Source organism: Centrocercus urophasianus, unplaced genomic scaffold (genome assembly GCF_019232065.1).
Source record: "Centrocercus urophasianus isolate 14NV4802_14NV808 unplaced genomic scaffold, USGS_Curo_1.0 seq_23, whole genome shotgun sequence".
Lineage (NCBI taxonomy): Eukaryota > Metazoa > Chordata > Aves > Galliformes > Phasianidae > Centrocercus > Centrocercus urophasianus.
Genome location: NW_024884789.1, coordinates 1,704,720 through 1,728,078, shown reverse-complemented (window position 1 = coordinate 1,728,078; position 23,359 = coordinate 1,704,720). Strand labels below are relative to the sequence as shown.

Below are 23,359 nucleotides of genomic sequence, written 5' to 3'. Positions count from 1 at the left end.
GGGGAGATGAGACAACCTGCCAGGGCTCTGCCACCTCCTCCCCCTTAACTCCACGATATGTGCAATAGTTACATAAAAACAGCTGCTGCTGGGGGTCTGCAAATGAAGGCTGGGTCTTGGACCCAAAGACAGCTGCTCACACAGCCTTCAGCCTGCCCACGAGGTGCTGTCTGCTCACTGGGGAGCACAGCTCCAACCCACATTTTTCTGCTCTGCAGGTGAGTGGTTGAGCCTGAGCTCTCAGCGCTGCCTTCCCCTTCCCTTATCTGCTATGCCCTCTCTCAGCTGCAAGGATCAGCCTGAAGAGAAGGAGGTCTGGCTCGCTGCTCTGCTGCCAGATAAGAGGTGCACACTGATGCTGCTGAGGCAGCTGACGCCTTACAAGTTCACACCCAGCTTATCTGGCCATAGCGCTTGTGCTCCCCAAATGAGCTGAAGGAAAAGTCTCCCAGACTGCCCTGCTATTTAGCACTGTGCTGAATTAATGAATCTGAGCTCGTACACAAGTCTGCATCGCCAGAAATCTTGTCTTCCTTCATTGCATGCAGCCCCATATACTCAGAATTACTCCTTCTACACAGTTCCATTTGGCTGATACTTAAGTACCCACACAGGTTGATTTACCTTGATAGCACAGTCCATTTTCTACACATTTATTCATGAAGCTCTTACAACCACTGCCTGAAAATACATCAAATTCAAATCTAATGCTATCCCAGTACAAAAAAAAAAAAAAAAAAAAAAAACCTCTTCCCAAAGATGAGAATTTCATTCTACCCTGAATAGTGCACTGACTTAAATGGCTAAAAAGACAAAAAAAAAAGAATAATAATAAAAAAGAACAATTTAAATTAAAACAAAATAAAAACAGCCCCAAAGGTTATGTCAATGTTAGCATGGAGAAATCCATGCTGTGCAGGGCCCCATGAAGGCACAGTCCCACTGTGAGCCCCGGCTGCGCAGTGCTGGAAGGCACAGAGATCTGGATGGGAGCCAGAATGCTTCATGCCTTGAAGGACTGTGAGCCACGGCTGTGCGGTGTCACAGAGAGCAATGATCCACATCCTGCAGTGGGAGGACAGGGGGGCATGGAAACGGGGAGTGAGCACTGCAGTAAATAGAACAGAGAGCTCGAGCTGCAAACTGGCATTGCTTTCTTCTTCCTCTCAGTTGGCTTTTTTGTGCGGATCTTCTCCACTCACTGAGTGTCAGTGGGGCAGCTGAAGGCTCAGGATGCTGTACTTGCATTGAACTTTGCTCAGTTTTTGGCTCTCAGCATAGGAATCGCCCCTATCATAAAGTCTGTTATGACTCTGAGAAGACCTCCATCATCACTTCAGCCCATAACCACACCTCTGTGCAAGTCCTGAGAAGAAATCTCTGCTGCTCTCCAGCACTACTGCATCATTTTCCCTTCTGTCCCTATGTCCTTGAGTTAACGATCCATGCTTTAAAATCCTCTATTGGATGCAATATATCATTCCCATGCTGGGAGCACTGTTCTGCTTTCAGGTTTATTGGGGACAGCCTGCTCTTAGATCCATGCACAGTGGGTCAGCTTCCCAACATGGGTGGTTCTCCTTCCCACCAGTAGCTGTTAAGTGTGTTCTGCTGCCACATCCTTCATCCCCAGATACTGAATGGTCAGAGGGCTGCCCAGGGGCTTTCCTTTCCTATAATCTCCCTCACATATGTGCACGCATTATCAGCATCTGCAGAGCTAACGACACACAGACCCAAAACATCCTGCAGACACAGGTTATCGATTACAGCCTCCAGGAGCTACTGATCTGCATGTATGATACTCTATGACAGTGACACCACCACCCACACAACAGCAATGGTGGGTCAGGTTAACCACAGACCCATGTGGAGCTGGATTCTGCAATCACTGCTCAGGAAGAATTCCTGCCAAAGTTCATAGGTTTGCAAAAGATTGTATTCACTGCATGAGTGTATCTGCAGAGTATTCATTCTGTCCTTAATCCACACACGAGACTCCAGGCAAAAATCTCTGATGTATTCCTTTAATGCTGCTACTCTCCTTCAGTGTCCTGCAATGCACAAATGCTCGTGCATGCCCACACGTATTGTTCTCGCCATCCAGCCGTGCTACATTATCTATTTTTTATCTGTGATCTTGTCTCAGTTTTCATCCAGTGAAAGGCTGAAAACAGCACTGGCAAGGCCAAAGCTGTGAAGGTGCCCAATGGGTAGGAATTTTTGTAGAGCCACTGGAGCAGCGTCAGAATTTGGCAAGGAGTTTGTGCAGAATCTGGAAATCTCCTCCTGAAAGATGACAACTAGAAACAGTGCTGATACCTGTAGACATGTTATAATGAGATGAAGATGCAGCATGGCTTCTAACTTCTCAGACTTCCTCTGCAAGAAACACAGCAGTTTGTCATGGAGGAGGCAGGAATGGATGGCTGACTCCTCAGCTGCAGCTTCTTGAGAGACAAAGTTTCTATTGCATGTAGCAATAGATTGCACAAAGACAAACCGAAAGGCCCAGCCTCAGCACACCCATCATTGAATGAGATGAACATGATGGAAACAGGACCAGTAGAGAACCTGGCACTGAGCTGATACAGAGCAGCAATGCCAGCAAGAATTAACTGCAGTGCCGTGCCCAGAGCCCAGAAGAGGATCCCAGGTTCAGTGGAGCTGCAGGATGTGATCCCTCAGACATTTGTGATGTATCCAGGAACTCATCTGTCCCAAAGTGTTCTTTGCTTAAGTGTTGTGTGACAGCAGGAACACCTGAAAGGAATGTGAAGGACATCATACAGGAGGTTCTGTGCCTACAGAGGCATAACCAGCAGGACTGTGCTGGGCTACCAGCATCTTCAAATGTAAAGACTTTGTAGCTGAGGAGGAAAGTCATCTGTCTATCTTCCATCTGAAGGGTGAGAACTTCCTTTCACAGCATTGCCTTTCTTCAGACTTCTTGCAGAGCGTGAGACTGGGATGCCATCAGATTGACTGGGAAATCTCCATTCATGGTAAAGTACGGAGAAAAAACAACACTGTCTGGAAGGAGAAGCTCAGTGACTGCAGTCAGGAACTTCCAGCCTCAGCAATATACCTTATTTGCAAATTTCTAAGTTGTGCCTCTTCAACACGCCGGGTTACACATCCATTGACTAGAAGAGCTCACAAATAAATTATGTGGAACAGGCTTTGTAAATAAAAGGATAAAGTGTCAATCTGAACGAAACGGATGGCTGAAAAGTTCAGAAAAATTTCCAGTGCCAACAGCTGTGATTTGCTCTCTTGGAACTCGGAGCCCTGCTGTTGCTGAGATGTGCCACAGTTCTCTTTTGCAAGTTCATGGTCTGGCTCTTCAAATGATGTAGAAATGACAAATTTCAGGCCAAATCATGCTGGCAACCAGCTAAGGATCAGATGAGCCCTCTTTGGCACCGTTTTCATAAATTTCTTACCCAAATCAGCAGCTTAAGCAAGAGCCTGCAAAGCTAACATTCAAAAATAAGGCAATGAGAGGAGGTCCAAGGCTGATTTTTTTTTTTCCTCTCATCTTGTAGCTGTGAGAAGAAGGAATGTTCCAGTACAAACCCGAGTGATCTAAAAATGAGTTTAGGCAGCAGTGTTTGGCAGACAGTAACATCTGCTTGGTGGGAGAGCCTCCTTCCAGGTGCACCCAGGGCAGAGAGGAGCAGAATGCAGCCATGCCACTCCAGGACAGCACAGAGGGCAAACCAGGGGCAAGAGGCTGGGCCTTGTGCATCCTGAACATAAAGCAGGAAGAAAAAGGCAATGCAGAGCTGAGAAAGCAGAGGTGCTGGGTCAACTTCTGCCTGTTTCAGGAGCTGGTATTTACTAGGACATAAAATTCCAGCCTTACAGCCATCCAAAGGGAGATGCAGCAAAGAGCAGACAGAGAACAGCAAGTGCTGAGCAGATCCTCACTGGAGACAGGTTGGAGGAAACAAGAAGGAAGCAAAACCACCTCCCACCTGGCTTCCTACCTGAGATCGGCCACTGAGGAATGAAGAATAACAGCAATGAAGTTTAGCCAATCCGTTAAGATAAACTGATCTCCAGACCAGAAACAGAAGATGGAAAGAAGTGAGAAATCAATCAGTGCAACTTTTTTTTTTTTTTTTTTTTTTAAACTTAAATAACCTCCCCCTTCCTCGCTCCTGCTTTTATCAGCTCCTGGGAAGAAAATTGACACCAGCTGTCTCAACAGCAGGGGTTGGTCTGCACCCAGAAGGGACAACAGACAGCAGGGCTCAAATCAGAAACAGCAACACAGACAAAAGTAAAATCTTAATACTAATCCAATCACCTGCGTTCCTCACCAAAAAGTCATCTTAAGGTTTCACAGAGGAAAAATAGGACTTTATATATTCCATGCAGCACATTTCACATCTAGGTCTATCCACTGTCTTGTAAGTAATGTTTCATACATGAAGCAGCTTCAGTCAATTTATGTTGTATTTGCTTTCCTGTCTCTGCTAAGTGATCATGGTATTCGGAGCAAGAATAGAAGCATCATTATTTTTGACACTCAGTAGCATGTTATACATCACAGGAGCTTGATTTCCTCAACATACAGGAATACGAGTCAGTATTCGATTAACATAAAAAGACCCTTACCAGAAAGTGAGTAATCTGTATTAGTCATCCTCATGGCTGGAGTGTAAGATACACTTGGCATGTCATGGCCCTTCTCCTTCTGTTTCCGTCGATACCACACAAACAGTGCCAGCAAGACCATAATAATTAGAAGGAGAATAATAATTCCAATGATTGCTCCCACTGAGTGCCTCTCTGATCCAAGAGCTGGACTAATTTTAGTATAGGGGTTTAATTCTTCCATCATAAGAGCCGCTGTTAAAAGTAATTCATAACACACTGTAAATTGAATCGCGCAATTCATTTCTGAGATTTTTAAGTACATCATTGTTAACAAAAACAAAACAAAGAGGGACAGAGGGAGAGAGAGAGATTTTACAGATAGAATTGCACTGTACCTTGATCACATCTGATTCCTTTGAAGCCCGGACTGCAGTAGCAAGTACCTGTGACATGGTCACATGTAGCATTATTCATGCACTCACAGAGTTGTTTGCAACCATAACCAAATGTTCCTGGTGAGCACTCTGGGAAGCCAAAGAAAAGATTGGAAAGAATCCTGACTTTCTGGAGGAAGAAGGTGAGATCCTCGCCATGGAAATTCAGCAGAAAATCACCCTTGTCTCACTAGGATAACTCCCCAAGGTTGCATTGCTACTTGAAGCAAGAGACAAATGTATGTGGTGTACAATCTGTGGTACAACATATTAAGCTGTAACTTTCCTTCAGGAAAAGCCACACAAGACTTCTCAAGGATGAAACCAACAGCACACGCACACTTGAAAAGCCTTGATATATATTACAGGTGTATGGAATTTAACAGGGCATGATCTCAGAAGCTATAGAAAATATCTTGAAAGAGCATAGCATATGCACATTCTTTTCCTGGGGGGACTGCAAATAGAAGTTTTAATGTACTTTCACATGAACACAGCAGACTTCTACCAAACAAATTCTGCATACTTTCATATTTATCCCCAATAGTGCTAGAAGACTAATATCGCATTGGAGATGGACTTACAGAAATGAGCATCTGAATGATTCGATTTGCTCCGTTTCTGCATTAGGATTCCTAACATGGAAGGAATTTCTATCCTGTTTCTGTCAGAGACAAAATGATTGAATGTCCAACTGAGAAATTTATTCATACAATTACTATGATGGGCTATTATGATAACTCTGTAGACAGCTTACTAAATTTCTCGAGGCAACATTCAATAACAAATTGAAAGAAACAACTTCTGTCATATCCTTGGTATTTCTGGAGGGAGGGCATTAGGAATGCATGCACACTTGCTATGATCTGGGAGAACATGTGGCTTCTTGAGCACCACCACATTTTGCACAGGGTGACAATACCTTCCCAGTGCCAGTCTGTAAGCAAATTCCAGTTACCAAACGTTAATATGAAGTGATGAACATTAGCCTGTATCTTTTTAAGGAGTATAGCCTAAATTTTTGGACTGCACCACAGAAACGATGTTTGCACTTCGGCATTTCATCTGTAGCGTGGTGCAACTGCCTATCCAGGGATTCTGAGAAGGAAGGAGTCTTAATACAGACATATTAGACCTAATACTTTTAAATAGTAGAAAAGCAAATAACTGAATGCATTAGCAGTTTGGATAGAAAATAAAATCTCAAGCTTTGTAGAAAGGTCAAATTAGCAACGTTGTTTCTGGCATAAAACCTTCAGCTCTACTATGAAACTTCACACTTCCTATTTATTCGTGGGTAAAGGTGCACACGAATTCACAGTAAGTTGGCTGCTCACAGAATTACAGCGGTGCCGTCCGTAATCCCCACGAGCATGCAGATGTGATCCTGAGACACACACTTGGATGAATGTTAAGTATGTGCAAATGGAAAAGATGTTCATGAATTGAGTTATATGTCCTAATGCACTCATAAAGATCTGTGCAGTAAGCTGCAGGGAAGCTCTGAGGTAGGCCTTTGACTTGCAAAGTTAGCAGGAATGTTTAATTGCATTACCTACTGCCAAAAAAAGAAGAAAAAAATATATCTGTGGAATTAATGCCCTGGTAAGGTGAGATAGATTTCATCCTGTATTTAGAACCCAAGTTAATGAGTGAAAATTTTCTTTTGATTTACTATACTGGACAAACAAGTAATTCTTCAACTGCAGCATATACAGTTTCCACAGCCCTAAATCTTTATCCTTAAAAGAAAGCATTTGGCACAGTGTGCTAAATATGCCAGCGAGACGCTGACAACAATTACTGTAAGATATGCAAGCACTCTTGCAAGGTAATTGAAGTTCATTGTTAAACACTTGCTCACTACTCAAGTTAACTGCAATCCTTCCAAAAATGACAAGCAGCTTTTGTTTCCTTGATCTGTTTTCAATGTACAGATGAATCTTTATTTGGTCCGCATCTACAGTGTAACAACTTTGTCACGGAAACCTCAACATTCCTTGGAAGTCAGAGAGTGGAATGACTCTTTTTGAACTCTTCTGTCTTCCTTCATGCCTGGGGAAACCCAATGCTGTTGCGCTCAATAGTGTTAGTAAGGCATGATGCAGTTTGGGGTTCCTATCAATCAGGTACAAGTAAAGTGGTTTGGGAAGGCTGCCTCCACTCAGTGCTGGCTGTGAGACAGGCTTTGATCCCACCTGATTTCATGCTGTGAAAGGAAAGGCCCAATCTGCAGTGATTCACCGTACTTTACTGCCCTAAAACAGACCAGCTGGCTTTTCAGAGATGCCTTCCTTTCCCTACAGATGATGCAAGGTGCCTGATTGAGGCTGACAAACATGCACACCTCTGTCCACAGCCCATTTTTGCAAAGGATTCTGAACTCTTCCCCACAAGAAATGGCAAAATGAAGTCATGCTGCTACTTACTTTGCTCACACTGTTTGCCTGTGAATCCAGTCCTGCACGTGCACTGCCCAGTGACGTGGTCACAGTCTGCTCCGTTCTGACACTGACACACGTTGGCACAGTTTTTTCCATAGAAAGCAGCTGGGCAACCTTTCAGGAAGAAGAGTAAGGAAAGATGAAGAAATGAACTGAAACACAAACTCGAATGTGTTAACAGCATGAAATAAATGAGCCTATAAATCTATGGATTTTCAGCCTGTGTACATCTAACAACATGTATTTGATGATCTAAATGCAGAGCTACCACAGCAGCTGATGTTCTCGCAGTAGCGTTTCTCCTGTCTTACAGAACTGCCTTTTAAGCACTTAAGAAGAATAAAAACTTCACTCATCCACACAAACTACATTTTCAAGGAGCGAAAGAAGACAGCTGGAAAGAAACTCTGTAAGAGGCCAGAGATCAGTTGGTTACTTGCAAGTGGAAGAGCCCTCTCAGAAGTTCACCGGAACGTGATCTCCCCTTTTGTGCTGATAATTTTGCTCTGGAGAGATGAGAAATCTCAAACATTTTCCTAAAAAACCTTGAGAAGCTTCAGGACACTTTCCTTGGAGTGACAAAAGTTATCCACTAGCATGAAGCAGGTGGTATAGCAGCAAGAGTGCAATACTTGGAAGAGACACGAGGTAGCAGCACACACTTTGACAGATTCCTTGACAAAATAGCACATCTGAAAGGCTTACGCTGTGTGCAGTAGAGCCCAGTCCAGCCATGAGTACATCTGCATTCTCCATCATAAGGGCTGCACATTGCTCCATTGTGGCAGTTGCATGAATGAAAGCAATCCATGCCCCAAAAACCTGGGGGGCAAGCTATGAAAATAAGAAACATTTATCAGCAGTGATATGGCTTTAGTGCTGTGGGGAACAACGGTAAGGAGAGCCTGCAGGACAGCAGCAAAGGCAGAACATCGCATCGTGGTACTTGGCATCACTGCAGCTATTCCCTCATCACAACCAGTTCTCCCATGCCAACAACTGTTCTGCAAACCCAGAATGCAAGCCTACAACCTCACCCACGCTGCCAAACCTGCATTTCTTCTCCATGTAGGTCTGCTCTGTGAGCACAGAGTAACCCTGCAATGGGGCTGAGTGCTCCAGCAGTGCTCCCTGCCTCACTGGCACTATTTCTGAAGACAATTCAGACAGGGTTTATAAGATATGGAGGTAATTTAATTTTCTTTTTGATATTCAGAAATTCTTGCATAATAAAGCACAGCTATTCGTGGTTTACTTGTGCTATGCAATCAACTGCTAAAATTACCACATTCATTTGAAGCGCAGAGCACTGCTCAAATTATGTAAAAATGTAAAGAAAACTTCTTTCAGTATGAATTCCCATCCACAAAATCAGATTGCTTTTGTTGATGGGGCCAATATTAAATTAAAACCTCCAGGTCTGTTATATATTTCTGCAAGTACAATATTAATACATTTTCAAAAGTTATTGTAAGCCTCCCTCCAAAACCGAATGCAGTAAGTTACAGTCATTAGTGCCACACTAAAAGATCCAAAATGATGATAACCCTTCAATATAACAACTATATTTTTGCTTTAAAAAGCACTTTCCACTGCTGCCTATTAAAGGCATGAATTAATAAGGCATGGTTCCCAGGAAACCTGAAAGTAGAGAAACGGTGCCTATTTCCACGCTTGCCACTGGCTGCAATTCTGACGATAAATGCAAGTTTCTGGCACAGGACACACACAGCCAAAGCCAGAATGAATAGCAAAAAACCTGCCGTGACGTAAATCAAACAAAAGGTCCCTGAACTCACACAATGTACAGCTGAGCAGGATTTGGCCTAAAGCGTTCGTGCTACAAGCAACCAGAAATACTTTTGAAAAGGCTTTGTAACTTAGAGCCGTGGGTCTGCGTGCGTCTCCAGAACTGGCTCTGGAGCCAGAGCTAAAATTATCTCCTTTGTGGCTCCGTCTCTCGGTCATCCCAGGTTAGCTGCTGCAAAGGAGGATCGCTGACAGCTCAGCGCCAGGCTCCGGAGCTGCAGGCCAGGACCCCAGGAGCCGGGTGTGAGGCCAGCTCTGCGCCAGGAGGTTTGCCCTTTCTTTGCAGGAAGGTAACTGAGAAAAGCACCAGGCTCCTGCTCTGCCAGCCCAGAACACCAAGCAGCCATCCCCACATCCTCCTGACTCCAAACTGGCAGTTGTTGCTACTCAACTGGCCTGCCTCCCTAAGGGAGAAATCTCATCCTTTCTCAAGGTTAACAGAAACTAACAGTCATTTCTCAATTACATGGCTAAACATAATGAGGAATCTGTGAAGCTTTCTGTCTTTTTTTCCTTTTTTTTTTTTTTTTTTTCTTTTGAGTGACAGCAATATTCTGCTCGTGGAAGATACACAATAAAAGTAAAATTACAGCCGTCTGTTTTTATCCAAATCCCACTTTATCACTTGAAGTTTAATATATTTTACTCTGGAATGCTGTCTAATATGCTAGTTGTATCCTGAATATGAAGTAACATTTCTGAATGACATGATATTGCTTCCCTCTGTGATCTATCTTCAATTAAGGGATGCTCTCAGGAAATGACACTTTGGGATCAACAAATGCCAATCTTCCACCTGGGCAATTTTTGAGAATAAAACCCTCCATCCCACCAAGCCCACTTTGACTTTTACAATTAAATTACATTTCAGTTGCCTAATTTCTCTGTTCTGTGGGCTTGATACATGAAAACATTTACTGGTTAATAATTTCTAATCTAACAAATGAAAGAAAGTGATTTCAAAAAATAAATAAAAGGGAATCCAGATAGAAATTAAAAGGGAGCGTGGAGCTTTCTTTTCTGATAAGAGCTTGTGACCTCTCTTTCCTGTAATAGAAGCCAGTGACTGCTTCTGCAAATTCCAAATGCATATAAACTAATTCAAGCCAAAGCTAACTTAGATTAATTAAAAGAAATAAGCTATAAAGAGAGTAAGGCAGTGGCTGCTGTAATACTTCAGGGATTTCCCTAGAAACTGCCTTTAACTTTCCGAAAACACTAAACAGGAAAACATGTTATTCAGAGCAGAGATGGAGAATTAACACTTTGCTCACTCTGGGAGCAGTCCTTCCCTATCCAGCCTGGAAAACACTGGCACGATCCATCGATGGGGTTGCACGTCCCGTTCTCGGTGCACTGGCAGAGCTCAGCACAGTTCTTCCCATATTTTCCACTGGGACACACTGGAAATACAGAAGAGTTTAATGAAGGCTTCATAGTGAGTATTAGGAAGTCACAGGATTCAACATTTAGCAATTAGAGAGAAAAGTAATTATGACATTTTTATTTGCTGCAGACAAGAGGGCAAATTTTTTATGGAAATAAGGAAAAGGCAGAAGAAAGCATTCACATCCACTGTGTTTGCTTATTTCCCAGGCATAAAAGCAGTGTGAAAAAGTCATCTTGAAATCCATTTGCCTGCCAGAAAATGAATCTAATACAGCCAGAAGATTATCATTATGGAAGGACGCTGAAAGGAGCAGGTATTGGGGAGGAAGAGGAGAAAAAAGCTGTCGGTGCCCACAGCTAATTGCTGAAGTTGGAAGAAAAGAAACTCTGCTTTTCTTCCAGAATCATCATGTCGCAGCCCGTGCACAGTGACATAAAACTAACAGACAGGTATATCTTCAGCCTCCCACCGAATTATTGGAAATCTTTACCATTAAAGTTGATGGAAAGCTCTGCTCAGCAATGAATGAAATGTTTAATTTCACTGCTCTCATTGGCTGCGTTCCCTGACAAAAACAGATGTATTTTCAAAACAAGATAAAACACGCCGTCCATCTCTGCAAAGAGTGTAACAAATGGAACTGGACTTCCATCCTTACAAATAACAGCAATGTCAAAAAAGTGATTAAGACACTCCCTAAATTATGCAACCAGTTTACCACTTCAGCCTCTCTCTCTTGCTCATATGCAGTCTCTGCAGGTGACCTCAATCTACCCTGATTGCAAATCAGCTGCAGATTGAAATCCTGAGCTGTGAGTCATTTGCTTTTTTACAATAGGCCACCTTCCACTCTTACTATGGTAGAACCCTAGGAGTGGTGCAAAAACAACAGTGCGTGGTCCAGCTGCAGACTTATCTGTAGGAATGGATAAAATTGGCTTTCGAATGATGTGCTAAACAGAACAGTTCTCTACCTGAAAAGAGATAAAACTAAATACAATATGAAGACACAATGAACAATACACAGACACAAAGAGAAGGAAGGAAAGAAAAGGCCTCATATCACAGAAAGAGCAGAAACTAAAAAGATCTGTCAGGTTTTCATATGTGCTATACAATTATTCACTTCCAGTGCTCTATACAGAGCAGTTCAATGCAATATTTTTATTGCATCTTTAAGATGGAGATAGATAACATCACTTATAGGAAGCCCGGATTTTTTATACATACAAAAAATAGTTCTCAAACGACTTAAAATAGGAGCTGATTTACACTGCAGTGCAGAATGCTAATGAATCAGGAAAAGATTTGTGATCCAAACACTGACGCTGACAAAGCCAACAGGTCACACTTGATAAAGAAATGCTTCAGTCTGGCACAGCGAGAGCCAGCAGAGGGGTTCCTACCACGTGAGCACCCCTTGTCCTATGAAATAGCATGCAGCCCTCCAGGGTGGCAGCACAGAGGGATTACAAAGCCCATCCTGCCCCAGGGGCTGCTCTCATTAGGTGAAGTATCCCAGCCCTGGTCTGACACCGGGACTCCCTTGTCAAGTTGTGAGACCCAAATACAAGCACTTCTCAAAATGCTTCAAACATTTCAAACTAAGCTGCAGAGTAAGGCCTAACACTGCCTTCCTCAGGACCAATCTGATTGTACGACACAGCCAGAGATGTTAATTAGCAATAAAGGCTCTGAAGTGGGACTGCAATTCCCCGTAGGATGTCAGCTGTGCTCTAGCAGCGATAACATTGTTCTAGCAGCGATAACGTTGTTATCAATCCATCTTGCTACATGATTGGGAAATATATTCATAAAACAGCTGCTTAGTTGCGTGCTGCTTTGAATCTGTAGTACAACCATGTTACCCTGTGCAGTTTCAGAGGTTACAAAGCTCCGTGCACGCACGTGCTGCTGCTTCTGGAGTCGCATCCCTGCTGCCAGAAGAGGGACAGCACGAGGGGATGGAAATTCAGAAGTGAAATCTTTGTTTCACGTTTTTCTAATGGAAAACACTAATTAGCATTTTTCTTTCGACAAAATAAAGTTACATGCTAATTCATTATGACAAACTGCAACACAAATTGATTTTAATTAGGACATGAATATTTTAAAATTAATTTGCCGGGTAGATCAACATTTCAAAGTAAAACCAGAAGTGCTGAACATCTGAACAAAAATAAAATAGAATTTTCTTAAGAGGATAATTAGCCCTGCTTACGCTTTGAAATCTGGTTAACTTTTCATATAAAATGGACAAATTCACTGAAATATGTTCATTTTAATAAATTAATTGGTATAATGTTTAGTTGACTATATGGCATTGGGAAAAGAAAACATGGTTACATTTAATCTGTTTAATGACTTTGCCTAAGTACTGTCTGCAACTTCTAACTTCCCCAAAAGCAGGTCATTAGAAAGTGTCAGTTCAATTTTTACAGGGATGGTGACTTCACAGGGGCAGCGGCCATTAGGAATTATCTCTTTTAAATCTGCAGGCAGAAAATACCCCCAGAGGTATGCAGCAACTCAGGCTCTGCAGAACACTGGAAAGATTTTAGGATAAGACTCAACACGGAGCTTTTGGGTAGAAGTGGACTGCCTTCTAGAGGCAAAGAGTGCAGTGATGGGCACAGGGAGAGCAGAGGTAAGCTTAACCTGTGAACATGAGCTCTTTTCCACTGCCCCTTGATGTTTCTGTCTCCTTACTCCTGCGTTTGGGTGTTGTGATTTCAGCTGTTCCCACAGTCACGCTCTAGGTGTTGTTAATATCGCTGAGGCATTAACTCAGTCCTTGGGTCGGTGTACCTGAGTTGGCATCCACCTCAAGAAACAGAGCTCCTGCTGAAAGAGCATGTGAAAGTGTCATCAACATTTAGGCTGTGATGGGCTTAGCAGAAAGGAAAATGAAACCACTGGATGGCTGATGTATTTACAGCAGGTGTCTCATTCCATATTCATCTCAACACGGAGCGGCAGACCTGTTTTATTTATGAAAGCAGGATCACATCAGATTTACAAAAGGGTGACTAAGTACCTATTTGCATTTTGCCTCTGAAATAAAGAATTTCTTGTGATCCGAACTGCTGAAACAAGAGAAAAAAAGGCAGACGCATTGTGATCAGTCTTGCTACAGAGTCACAGACACAGAGACTTAGGAAAGGTGGGGGTGTGGGGTTCCCAGGCTCCATACCTTGGTTGCAGAGCGCGCCGAAGAATCCTGGCAAGCAGTCGCAGTGCCCGGACACGTGGTGACAGGGACCACTGCTGTGCACGCACTGAGGGCACGGCTGGCTGCAGTGGTGTCCATAGAAGCCAGGGGGGCAAACTGAAGATAAAACAAAACAGGCTGTCTCAGGTTTTCAGAAGGTTTCTCACTGCTGAGAGCTTTAGAATTCTCTCTGTCTTGATCTCAAGTGAATAACATTTCTTCATTTCTAAAAACACAGAGTTCCATGAACAGCATAAAATAGGAAGCCTGTTGGATTATCTCATGTTGAGTCTCCCTGGCCATCTCCAGCTAAGGATGTTCACAACACATGGCAATGTAAGACATCTGATGCCCCATATCCCACTGATACACATGGTTAATACCCGGAAACATCTTCCAAAGCTTTTAACATAGGCAGGAAGAGAAACATTCACACATACACAAAGCATAGGAATCCACCTTACCATTTCCTTAGGAAATTAAGCTAAGAAATCAAAGGAGCATTGGGAAAATCTCAATATTCTTTCTTCTAAGTAACTATTTGAAAAGCTGATTGCTCATTTCTAAACAGATTAGGTGCAAGACCTGTGCTTGTGTAGGACATTCAGTTTATACATGCCATTGCAGGAGCATCTGTCAGTGATGAACAGAATCTAAAATGGTAATTATGGGAACAGCATACAAGAGCACCTAATTTGCATCAGTAATCACACTGGTTAGCTGAGCAAACTTGTCATGAACTATGTGCTTAGAACTTGGATTGAAATTACTGTAGAAGCTGTCCATAAGACAGGGCCCCCAGTAAGACTGGGGCCCAACGTCTCTTACAAACACGCACTGTTCCATGTAAGCACATGCAGACTGAAAAAGCCCTCCACTGTCCAAACGTTCACTGCTACAGATAAGAACAAAAACCTCCATGGAGTTTCATTAGCAGTACAAGTGACTTCATGTGTTTTTCACTCCCACGATTCTCCATCACGGAGCTCTGTCTCAGTGGTTACTGTATCACGTCCGCTCTATTTTTTCACCAAATGAGAATTTCCCTCTCGGTCCGTATGCTCACAGCAGGTGTCAGGTTCTTACACCGCTGCACATTTCCAGCTGGAACTCAGCTGACAGGTTTGTTGATGATGCACTTGCTATAAAACAACCTGGATCATTCCTGGAGACATTTCTGCAGGCCTAAGACCGATAAAGCATCCCGGTGTCTCCCGCAATGCTGATTGCACAGACAGAACTACCCGGAGGGGTATTGTCTACAGTGCTGCCATGTACTAAATTCTGCTTCTAAATCACTTTCCAAGAGGGAAATGGGAATGATTCTGAAAGAAAACTTAGCTGAGATGCAGGTAGTCTTGAACTCGATTCCTGCAGAAAAGCTAGCTGAACTCCCTGGCTGTGCACCTACAGAGGGGCATTTCAGCAATACAGAGAGCACAAGCATCCAGAGAAGCCCTCTGCTGTCACCCCAGAGGGATGGAGAACTTCTGCCCATTAGTTTTTCAGCAAATGTCTTCAGAGAGCAGCCTGATTATGGGAGTTTCAAGCTGGGGACGTGGTTTGCCTCTTGTAGCCTGTGTGCCATGAGCTGATAAAACTAAGCAGGCTTTTTTTTCATCTCAGAAAGGCCAGAAACTATTAACTTCTGGACGTTTTGCACTCTTAGGGTTTCAAATTTGTAAAACAATTTCTTCCCCAATTCCCAGAAGCTCTGGGTACCACATTTCAGCCTTAGAGAGAGGTTTTACAGTTATATAGACGTGCTGAAGCACCTGGAAATTGGGGTTTATAATGGAAATGCTTATAGGCTATTAACTACAGCAGTGCTAGAGGTCATTGTTATAATGGCTTTAAATAAAAACTGTCAGCTACAAATTATTTCTAGAGATGAGTGTGCGCTAGTGTCAAGTGTAACCAGTGAAATCAGGAGGGATATATGAAGTGGGCATGGAGCATATCTTACGGGAAGAACAAGGGCTGATGGAAAAAGGGAGAGAGACCCATTTCTTGTTTACATAGGAAGAAGGTTGCGTCAGTTTGGATCAGTGAACACGGGTCCCTCAGGGGCAAATACAGCTTTCCAGGTAAAGTAAATGAGAGGATTTTTATCTCCTTGACACATTTTAATATGTAGCAGCAGAGCATCAGACGAGAGATATTTCTGGCTGCCGTGTTTCTTTTTCTGGCATGCAAGAAAACGTCGCCTTGTTATTTTGATAGCCAACACTCATCTACTTGTCATTATGTGATGGGCTGTAGCTGACTCTGCTTAGCAGGTATCCTACAGCTTCTAGTGCATATCTATAGAAGCTTGATTCTACCCACGTCTTGCCAAGTTTGTCATGAGAAGGTGTCACTCCTTTTTGAAGGACATGGCTTAGTGATGGTGGTGATGGGCTGGACTGGCTGATCTTACTGGTCTTTTCCAACCTCAGTGATTCTACAGTTCTACGGTTCTGTGATACTCTTAAGCCACATGTGTCCTCTTGGTACTGTGGAAGGCCAGAAGAAACAGAAGGCAACTCTCTACCCAGCAGAGCCTTGTCTTCTTGGCCAAAAAGCATTTTTGGGCTAAGCCATCAGCTCACGCCACTCAGAAACCCATGGCTTTGTCTGGTACCATAGATAACATTCTATCTGCTTTGCTTCTGTCAGCACATCCAGGGGAAATCTTACTTCTTTGGCACAGGGGTCCTCTGTAGCCAGGTGCACAGTCACAGGTGCCGTCCTCCGGAGAGCAGGATCCACCATTCTCACAGCTACAGGAGATGGAGCAGTTCGGTCCCCAGCGGCCCTGGGTGCACATGTTGTCACAGTGGATGCCTGAAGAACACAACGGCACTCATTAGGTTTCACACAGCTTGCTCTGCTCAAGGAAACGTTTGGGTGGATTGACACCTTGCAGTACATCACAGAGCAAACAAGCGAGTCTGGAAAAAGAAATCGCTATTCTTTTATCTGCTTCATAAAGTGAGAAGTAAGAAAATGCCAAAGAGGTGAGTTCTGTAGGTGTCAGTGAGTTCCTGTGCAATCCTTAGCATCGTTTAAGGAAGCTCTGCATGTCGTCTGAGAGATGAAGGTCAGGAACTGCTTTAAAGTCACAAAGAATCTCAAATAATTGGCCTGGAAATATGCAGTTGATTGAAATCTGATTACTTAACTGTTGTGAACTGGAAGACTGGGAAGAAAAATTCGAGGTTCTGAAAAAAAGAAAAAAGAAAAAAGAAAAAAAAAAAAAGTCTAGTATTTGGTTTCTTGAACATGTGCAAATTCAGTTCTGTGCTGCACATTGCTCACTTCCTGGCTCACGGCACAGTGCTCAGGGTTATTATGCACTTACTCCACATCTACCCAGAGCTCTCTGAGTTCTGTGTTAATGAACCGAGCTCTGATCTAGCAAGCGGCCATATGTGCCATAGACTGATCATCTGCATGTTAAATGGAGGCTGAGACCTGCCAATCTAGCTCCCAGTGACTCCCAGGGTTGTTGTTTGATATTTATCATTATGAAAAGCAAAGCTTGGAAACACTGAAGGAAGCAAAAAGCCAGAAAGCTTAACATAAGGCTGTTGGCGTCGTTTCAGCTGGTTTTTGTTTAAACTGGTGACTTTTAAAAACAGCCCTACGCCGTGGCTTGTCACATGGATGTAAGCTCAGGATTTGATCCAGCGCATTGCCACTTGCTCAAGAGACTCTTACTCCTCTGGGATAAGGCATCACCAAACCTGCAATTAGCAGCGCTATCTGCATCATCAAGGGCTCCTTGGATAGAAAAAATTTTGGAGGATCGTGAGCTAAAAGAGACATAAAGCAGTGCAGCTGCAGGGAGTGGCGTTAGCAGCAGCACACTGAGTTACTGATAACGACAGAAAAAATGAATCACAGACTGGCTTGAAAATGTTCCTAACAACATTAGCACACCGGGTGCTTTACGACTGCTCCACCAAGATTTGATGGCATACACATGCCCTGGCTCGACTTGCAACACGAAGATGTTCTTTATCATCCATGCACATGTCCCTGCTGCATAATGGGATAAATGCAGGCAAGGACCCTGAGAGCCCCAGCCAGAGGCTGGATTAGTGCATGGCTAAGGAGAAACACAATCCCAAGTCATTTCCTACACCTCTGATAACTTCATCTGGATGCTACAGGTAATGGACTGCGTTTGTGAAGCTGCGATCTGTATGGTCACCAAACTTTGAGGATTATTAAATCAGCTAAAAGTCATTATAAACACACTTACAGTGCAGTTTCAAGTTGGTTTTATAAATCTCTGAAGTTAATACAGTAAGAAATACTGCAGAGCCAAAATTTCCCCTTTCTGAAGATTAATCACACAATTATAATGTCCCTTCCTAGAAAATCTAAACAAGTCTGGCAAAAATGCAGTTGGAAATGCGGTTTCTAGTAATACGTGGTCATAGTTTTATTTAAAAAAGAAGCATGGTCTGTGTTATAAAGCTTAATAAAAACCACATTAAAAGACAATAAAAAAATAATACAAGCTCAATCACTTAATATTTAAGAAAAGATAACTGAAAAAAAGGAGAACAAAAAGAGAGGAAGAACATCTGTATTAGTAAAACCAAGAAAACCAGCAGCTTTAGCACAGCCCTCCCTACTCCCTAGGAAATCCCTGCATTATGTGAACAGTAAATGCTGTGTAATACGTAATACATCTGCAGTGCTCTGTAATTAAAAATTAATACGGTAAATTGTAAGTAAATAAATGCATTTCATACTTGTGCATCTTTGTATGATCATTCATAGCTTCTAAAGGCTGATCGCAAGCTCCCAGAAACGAAATTCAGACGCAAAGTGGGAAAATGTGCCTCTTTTCCTCCTGACTGCAGTATTAAAAATGCAGCTCTCTTATTGTGAATGAGCTATTTATAAATGGAGACAATTAAGTAGCATTATTTCCTGTCTCTTTCAGCAAAGTTTGGGGAAGAATGACATTGACTCCTTTCTCTGGTAAGGTAGCTGAATTAGGATGCCGTGGCTGTCCCTTGCAGCAGCAAAGTCCTTCCTTTAGTAATGAATAATGAGGGATGTCTTCCCGCTCCTAACGAAGGCAATGAGTCATTGTGGAGCTGATTGTTGTAACAAAATGTAAAGGGAGGGGAAAGGAAACCTTCTAGAAGATGCTGATACCCATTACAGATTGTATTTGTTTAATAATTTTCAGAAGACAACCGAGAAGGGGCCGCAATCAATTTTATTACTTTATATTACTCCAAGTTAATTCTCGTGGAAGACTTCATTTTTGGAGGCTCCTACATGCATTGAATTGCAAATGCAAACGAGAAGTTAAAATTGCATCTGGACATGCGTGTCTTACGGAGCTGTGCTAAAAAAAAAGCCCCTTAATTTTACAATTCCCAGACTTGGCAGCAGATGAAGGAGGAGTCTGTTCCTCCCTAACTACTGAACAATCGGAGGCAGCGAAGCAGCAAGCTTTCTGAACATAAAACTTTCACCTTTGCTTGGAAACTTGCTGATGAACATTTCTGATAAGCAATTAGTTTTCAATTTCCAGAAATATAAAAAATGCTGAAGTTGACACATCTCGTCTTTATCTCACGTCACATATGCAGATTCCTAACTTACGAACAAATTCCTTGTTTCAAAAGCATGATGTAGAGATTAGAAAGACAACTTGCAGAAGAATAAGCCCCCAAAGCTGCAAGAAGCAGTTCTATACATAAACTCTATTGCCTAGATACCAAGAAATTCTCTCACCGCCTGAGGCTGTGGTTCACAATTGCAGACACTAGCATGAAATTATGCTTCCAAGACCTTCTTAAACAATGTTCTGGGAGTGAAATGTAAGTGAAAATCACTTAACTTACATAAAAATCATAGTTATTCACCCTACATGGGGGCAATGGGCACCATGCAGTAAGCCAGAGCCAAGGCAAGAGCTGGATCCGCTGAGGCTTTGAATCCAGCCTGGAAACAGCAGCCACGATCCCCCCACCCCAGGGTGGACTTGGGGTACTGCAGACACTCTCAAGCAGGATTTCCAGGTCTATCCTTTCAACTGCTCTATTCACAGAATTTACTCCCACCTGCCCACACCTTCTAACTTTGCACACAATGGGCAAGAAAATTGTACTAAGTGCCTGAATTGCTCTTGCGTATGCTGTGAAAAACACAACCTTCACCCACCACAGCAATCACAACTGCACTCTGTTAAGGAATAACCACACGGGAGAGCAGTTCCACACTGTCTGTGCCTAAAGCTATTTCAGGATAATTTGTTACCAAATAAATTGGCCAGCAGTGGCCAAACCACTGCTGCCTCGGATTGGGAATATCTTTGGTGCAGGGATGGGCACCACAGGTGGCTTGTGCGGTGATCACAGAATCAATGAGGTTGGAGAAGAGATCCCCAAGTCCAACCCCAGCCCATCCCCACCATGCCCACCCACCATGTCCCCCAGTGTCACATCTCCATGGCCCTTGGACAACTCCAAGGGACAGTGACTCCACCACTTTCCCTGTTCCAATGCCTTACTACTCTGAAAACAAATTTTTCCTAATATTCCACCTGAAATGCAAAGAGGAAGATGGCATCCTGACTGGCTCTCTGTATTAAAACATACCTATGAAAGCATCAAAGCTAGCATCCACACAACCACCACGAAGAAAAGTGAGAACAAGGAAAAAAAAAAAAGCCCACAGCCAAACCACTGGGATATACAGCATCTGCTGTAGAGAGGCTTAGTATACTGCTTCCATTAATAATCCTCAATGGCTTCAATGAAAGTTTGTCAAAGTAATGCAGATTTAGTACTGCCTGTAACTATATCACACTGAAGGACTTCAGAAGGTGAATTTTTGGAAAGGCAGACAGAGCAGAATTCCCTTTCTTCCCCCTCCAGCTTACGCGTGCAATTGCTCTCAAGCTTGGGGATTACCTCCCTGGCTCTTAATAAAGCCTGCTATTGTTTGTCTGCCTCGTCTCTGGATAGTTGGAAACTAATGCTCCAAACACAATAGAAGAACAAAATTGGAAGGAACAAATGAGAACCTGTGCCCCACGTTTGACCACAGCAATTCCCATGGCAGCAGTTCCTGCAGCAGGACTGCTGCACTGCCCAGCATCACAGAGTTTTTCAGGGATGGAGGAACGTGATAAATTACAGAATGTCGGTCCCATCCCCCCATGTACTTTCTATCTACCAGTGTACAACTGTAATTACTTCTCTGAATAAGATCTTCTGCTTTTTTTTTTTTTTCCTCTCCCCAGTAATGGCAATCTAAAGACAGATGCAGCATCAATTAGCATGACAGGAATGATCTCAGCAGACATTTGAATCCAACACAAACATTGTGCTCTCCTCCACCTGTCTTTCAACATGACATGAAGTCATAATAATCTCTTATCTCTGGCATTTGAATAGCTCTGGAAAGAGTGGATTTTATGCACAAACAGGCACTGGATTTTGGCAGTGCTGTGAGGCCTGAAGTTTGGTTTATCACACTGGCTTTGATTGGGAATGCTGAACTTACTGGTGGTCAACACAGCAATTAGGGGCACAACCTCAACTGCAGCAACACTGCTTCAATAACAGAAAATAGCTTGGCAATTAGAAAGGTGATCATGATGGCAAGGCTATTTTAATGAGGCTGGAAGCAGGGCAGCAAGCACCCGATGGCACTGAAAGGGGTATGGGAATATATCCTGACTGGGATCTCCAGAATGGGCTGCTCCTTCATGCAGTCCCTCCTCTGTCCATCAGAAAGGTCTGTCCCTTCTGCAGACATCCTTTGGTGGCTGTGCCACACAGAGGTCCCCTGGAAGTCTTGCTTTGGTCTCCTAATTTGTACATTTATTTCTGATAGTGATTTCTGTATTTATATGTTCACCTTTTGTTTAACCTCATTCTCTTCTCTTTCCACAGTCCTTACTGCTGTTACGTTTATGTTTCATCTATAAATTCTACTTAAATCAGCATTGTGTTTGAGATTAGATCAGCATGCTTTCCTAAGTGAATACTTTGCTGCTTCAGTCTATAAAAGGTAAAAGAAAATTCGATAAGAACATAAGAATAAAGCTGTCTTATTAGCTCTGGATCAGTTGTTAAGGAGGTGTTATGATAGCATCCGAACACGAGCTCGTAAAGAACCCTTCATGCTCTTCTATCATCTTTTGCATTATAATGTTTATTCCTACCTGAGGCAAACCTGGCAGCACAATTCTTGATAACTCAGCTTTTAAGGATGACGAAGAACTAGAAAATCGGTTTGGGGAGGGCAGCAGATAGAAGAAAACATAAAGGGATCTCCCATAAAATTAAATGGAAACATTAAGAATTGATGGCTGCTCATCCAGTCAGCAAATAAGCTATTTTTGTTTTTTATAGCAAAACTATTCAACAGCAGTAACAGCAGCCGCATTATCTACAAACTTCTGTGCTGTTTCCAAAATACTCTTCTAACTGTAGAAGTTCTTCCAGGCCTGTGCTGCAGAAACCTTTCAGCCATGCTAAGCATTGCTCACCAGTGGGCTTCAATGGGGCAGCTCCTATGTGAGACACCCATCAGTCTAAATGAAAGCTCCACAATGTGGCCCTAAATAATGAAGAATAAGCCCTTCCATGCAGCCGGTGAAATATTCTGAATTGTCTCTTTTCTCATCATTGCATAGGCGATTTATGCACCCATTAATGTAAGTGTTTTTCTGAAAGTAATATACTTGCAGTCTAATGCACCTCTGTGGAGCACTAATCCTACCCCTGTTTTTAATTATCTAGAGAAAACTCCAGATATGAATCACCTAACTCAGGGAATTTATGCAATAAAAGCTTTTGAGGCAAGAACCTACCTCATAAGAAATGGAGTAAGTCAAAATGTTTGCTAAAATTAAGGATCATCCAGTTTCCTTTGCTACAAGATACTCTCCTGGGTGCACTGCTGCAGGAAGAAGAGCTGCCAGGAACAGAAAGGATATTGGAGGAAAAGCACTGACAGGAGGCAACCCCCACCCTGGCTGCCTTCACCTCTAGCACATGTCCTTCCTAATTTTTGCTTCTCAAACACTGGCCATGATATCAGGCCAGGGAGGAGCAGGAACCTGGGGAAGATGCAAGCAGGCCAAGAGCAAGCGATCAGGAGGGAGCAATCTGGAAGTGGGAAGAAAATGTATTTGCTGCCTTGTAAAGGTTCAATCCCCAGGCCAGGAGGTGGGAACACAGTTTAGCAAGAGCTGTTGTACAACTGGACGTGTGCAAGGCTTCTGTGCTTAACATCATTGCATGAAAGTCCACTTTTTCTCCCTTGTGTAGGAGAAGGAAGAGATTCACTTTTATCACTGCAAACACTTTTCACCGGGAGCATCTGTACACAGCATTTCAGCTTCTTGGCTGTTTATTGAATGATCTCTCCTTTTTCTTCCTTCGCAGACTGCATGCCAGCATCCACTATTTAGTCTGCTGAAATACTCGCAAAT

General features: G+C 43.0%; 1 protein-coding gene across 7 annotated transcripts in view; it reads right to left on the bottom strand.

The window, feature by feature from the left end:
- MEGF11 (multiple EGF like domains 11) overlaps positions 1–23,359 on the bottom strand; it is a 193,223-nt gene that overhangs the window by 19,286 nt on the left and 150,578 nt on the right. For 4 of the 7 annotated variants that reach the window (XR_006169805.1, XM_042823968.1, XM_042823963.1 and 1 more), the window contains exons 14-20: positions 16,576–16,722; positions 13,879–14,013; positions 10,570–10,698; positions 8,192–8,320; positions 7,472–7,600; positions 5,004–5,132; positions 4,627–4,860 (exon numbers count right to left, since the gene is read on the bottom strand). Coding sequence is in view for 6 of the 7 variants with exons in the window: in XM_042823968.1 (XP_042679902.1) it covers positions 4,627–4,860; positions 5,004–5,132; positions 7,472–7,600; positions 8,192–8,320; positions 10,570–10,698; positions 13,879–14,013; positions 16,576–16,722 (1,032 nt within the window). In the remaining variant the exon portion in view is untranslated. Of the gene's footprint in view, positions 1–3,992; positions 4,063–4,626; positions 4,861–5,003; positions 5,133–5,671; positions 5,707–7,471; positions 7,601–8,191; positions 8,321–10,569; positions 10,699–13,878; positions 14,014–16,575; positions 16,723–23,359 lie in introns of those variants that run through there. The other 3 variants (XM_042823965.1, XM_042823966.1, XM_042823967.1) reach the window with 2 other exon arrangements.